This window comes from Eimeria maxima, genomic scaffold (assembly GCF_000499605.1).
Source record: "Eimeria maxima Weybridge genomic scaffold, Emw_scaff1509, whole genome shotgun sequence".
In the NCBI taxonomy this organism is placed as follows: domain Eukaryota; phylum Apicomplexa; class Conoidasida; order Eucoccidiorida; family Eimeriidae; genus Eimeria; species Eimeria maxima.
The window spans coordinates 5001-7931 of NW_013564455.1; the positions used below are offsets into that span (position 1 = coordinate 5001).

The following is a 2931-nucleotide window of genomic DNA, read 5'->3' on the forward strand; positions in this document are numbered from 1 at the left end:
AAATAAAAACAAACAAAACAAATAATACAAATAGAGCACAGCAGTCACCGCCGCCACAGTAAACCCTTGGGGCCCCCCGGGGCCTCTCGTTCTTTTTATTATTGCTAATTAATTTATATATATAAAAATAAATAAATATAAATATAAATTATTTTATTTTATTTATTTTATTTATTTTATTTGTTTTATTCAATGAGGAAGGAGAGCGCAGACGAGCAGCTGGCTGCATATCGATTTATACATATAATGCCTAAACCCTAAACCCTAAACCCTAAACCCTAAACCCTAAACCCTTGACTCTTAGAAATCTTAAATTATTCAATTTGTTTTGAATTCCAGTACTAATTAAGCCCTCTAAATATTTCCTTAACGTAACGATCATGGAGCAGCCTGAGCTGCAGGGGCCCCAGGGGCCCCCAGAAGATGAAGCTCGGGGGCCCCCAGAGGCCCCAGAGGCCCCAGCGGGCCCTCACGGTGCCCCTTACAGGGTACAAGGGCCCCCTAAGGAGGTGACACCACCTCAGCGGGAGGGGCCCCCAAGACAACACAGGCTGCAGCAGCTTAAGTTGCTAACGAGGGCCCACAGGGTTCCAGGTGATACCCAGAAAGATCAGAGGCCCTTGGGGGCCCCTGTGGGGGCCCCTATGGGGCCCCCAAGGCTGCCTGTAAGGACAACAAGGAGCCAGAGTCTAAGGGTACAGCGGATAGCTGCTATGCTGATGGGGCAGAAGGAGGACTCCATGGGGCCCCTCAATAAATTAAAGAATGAGATAAAAAGGGGTATACATCCAAGGGGGCCCCCTAGGCCCCCTCGGGGGCCCCTAGGTTCTCAAGGAGGAGTTACAGAGGCTGGAAAAGGGGACCCCGATGCGAGTGTTGGGGAGGGGCCCCCCAGGGGCCCCCCTCCAGGGGGCCCTGCAGGGGGGCCCCCAAGGGGGCCCCGTTCTTCTTTGTCTACTAATAAAAACAAAGAAGAAAAAAATAATAAAAAAGAAAAAAGACATTTTGGTGTTTTTAATAAACATAAAAACTTTGGCGTTGTACCCAAATACGTTAAAGTAAGTAGGGTTTAGGGTTTAGGGTTTAGGGTTTAGGGTTTAGGGTTTAGGGTTCAGGGTTTGAATTTTAGGGTTTGGGGGTTTAGGGTTTGGGTTTTAGGGTTTAAGGTTTAGGGCTCCCCTGTGTGTGTATGTGTGTTAGGCGATTCGTGCTGCTGCTGCTGCTGCTGCAGCAGCAGGGGAAGCAGCAAAACAGGATTCTGCAGCAGCAGCAGCAGATGTGTGTCTCCTTCCTGAGGAGGAGAGACAAAGATTGTTATCAATTCTTCATCAACAAAAGGAAAAGGCAGAGGTAATAAACCCTAATTAATATAAACCCTACATAAACCCTAACTATTTATTTATTTATTTATTTATTTATTTATTTATTTATTTATATAGGTAGGTAGCTAGCTATTTATTTATATAGCTAGCTAGATATTTGTTTATCTATAGAGTTATTTAGCTAGCTCCCTGAGTAGCCTTGCTCCCACCTAAACCCTAAACCCTAAACCCTAAACCCTAAACCCTAAACCCTAAACCCTAAACCCTAAACCCTAAACCCTAATAATGGTGTGTAAATATGATACAGAAGGCATTAAATGAATTACCAATAAGTTTAGGGACAGAAAGACAAAGAAGAAAACATGAAGAAATACAACGTTTATTGATTTTTCTTGATAAACATTTACTACAATTAAATAATAATAAAAATATATTTATTGATATTAATAATCATAAACCCTCTATATATCCATTATATACACAACAACGCATGCATGCAACAGCAGCAGCAACAGCACCAACAGCAGCAACAGCACCAACAGCACCAGCAGCACCAACAGCAGGAAGAAAAGGGAAAGGAGAGGGGTTGGTTAGACCTAAATATCACCCATAAACACTAAATTAGGGTTTAGGGTCTAGGGTTTAGGGTTTGGGGTTTAGGGGCCCTGTAGGGAACCAACAACAAACATTTATTAATCGTCTTTTTTACAGCAAATCTATAACATCTTTCTAGGGTTTAGGGTTTAGGGTTTAGGGTTTAGGGTTTAGGGTTTTAAGACAAGAAGGATCTAACAAAGATAAATGCATGCATACAGATGTTGGAGGGTTTAGGGTTTACAGACAGCAACAAGAATATCATTACTTTTATCATTATGACCTGCTGCTGCTGTTGTTGCTATTTCTACTGCTGCTGCTGCTGCTGCTGCTGCTGTTGCTGCTGTTGCTGCTGCTGCTGCAGCAGTGTATTGCACTGGATCTGTTACATGCAACAGTTGTTCTTATAATAAACGAGTAGCAAAAGAAAAAGGAATAAAGAAGAAATAAAAAGAAAATAAATTATAAATAAATAAATAAATAAGAATAAATAAAAAAGAATAAATAAAATAAATAAATAAATAAATAAATAAATAAATTGGGGTGTATAGTGTAAAGATTTGCAGAGAATATTTTTTTCAATAGGAAAAAGGATATAAATAAAGGAATAAATGGTGAATAAATTGATTAATTAATTAAATTAATTATTATTTAGTATATTTTTATTTAATTTAATTAAATTAAATAAAAATAAATAAATTTTATTCCTTTTTTCCCCTTTTTTCCCCCTCTGACCCACAAAGAAGAAGAAAAGAAGAAAGCGAGCATTATAATGAATAAAAGGATAAAAAGAATAAATAAATAAAGCTAAATTAATTGTTCTTATTTATTTATTTTATTTATTTATTTAATTTAATTTAATTTATTTATTTAATTTAATTTATTTAATTAAATAAAAAGAATTCAATGAGTAAATAGGCTCGTCATAGTAGCGCAGACTGTACGTACACCTCGTAGGTAAGCAACGACTGTCTGTGGGTACAAAGGAGAAAAAGGGATAAATGGTGAGGAAAAA

At 38.3% G+C, this 2931-nt stretch overlaps 1 protein-coding gene across 1 annotated transcript; it reads left to right on the forward strand.

Annotated features, from left to right (window-relative positions):
• Positions 1-380: 380 nt before the first annotated feature.
• EMWEY_00053330 (hypothetical protein) lies at positions 381-2114 on the forward strand (the record flags this gene model as incomplete). Its single annotated transcript, XM_013479993.1, has 3 exons — positions 381-1058; positions 1201-1350; positions 2100-2114. 3 exons carry the CDS (start codon positions 381-383, stop codon positions 2112-2114), a joined length of 843 nt encoding a protein of 280 aa, XP_013335447.1.
• Between the last annotated feature and the right edge of the window lie 817 nt (positions 2115-2931).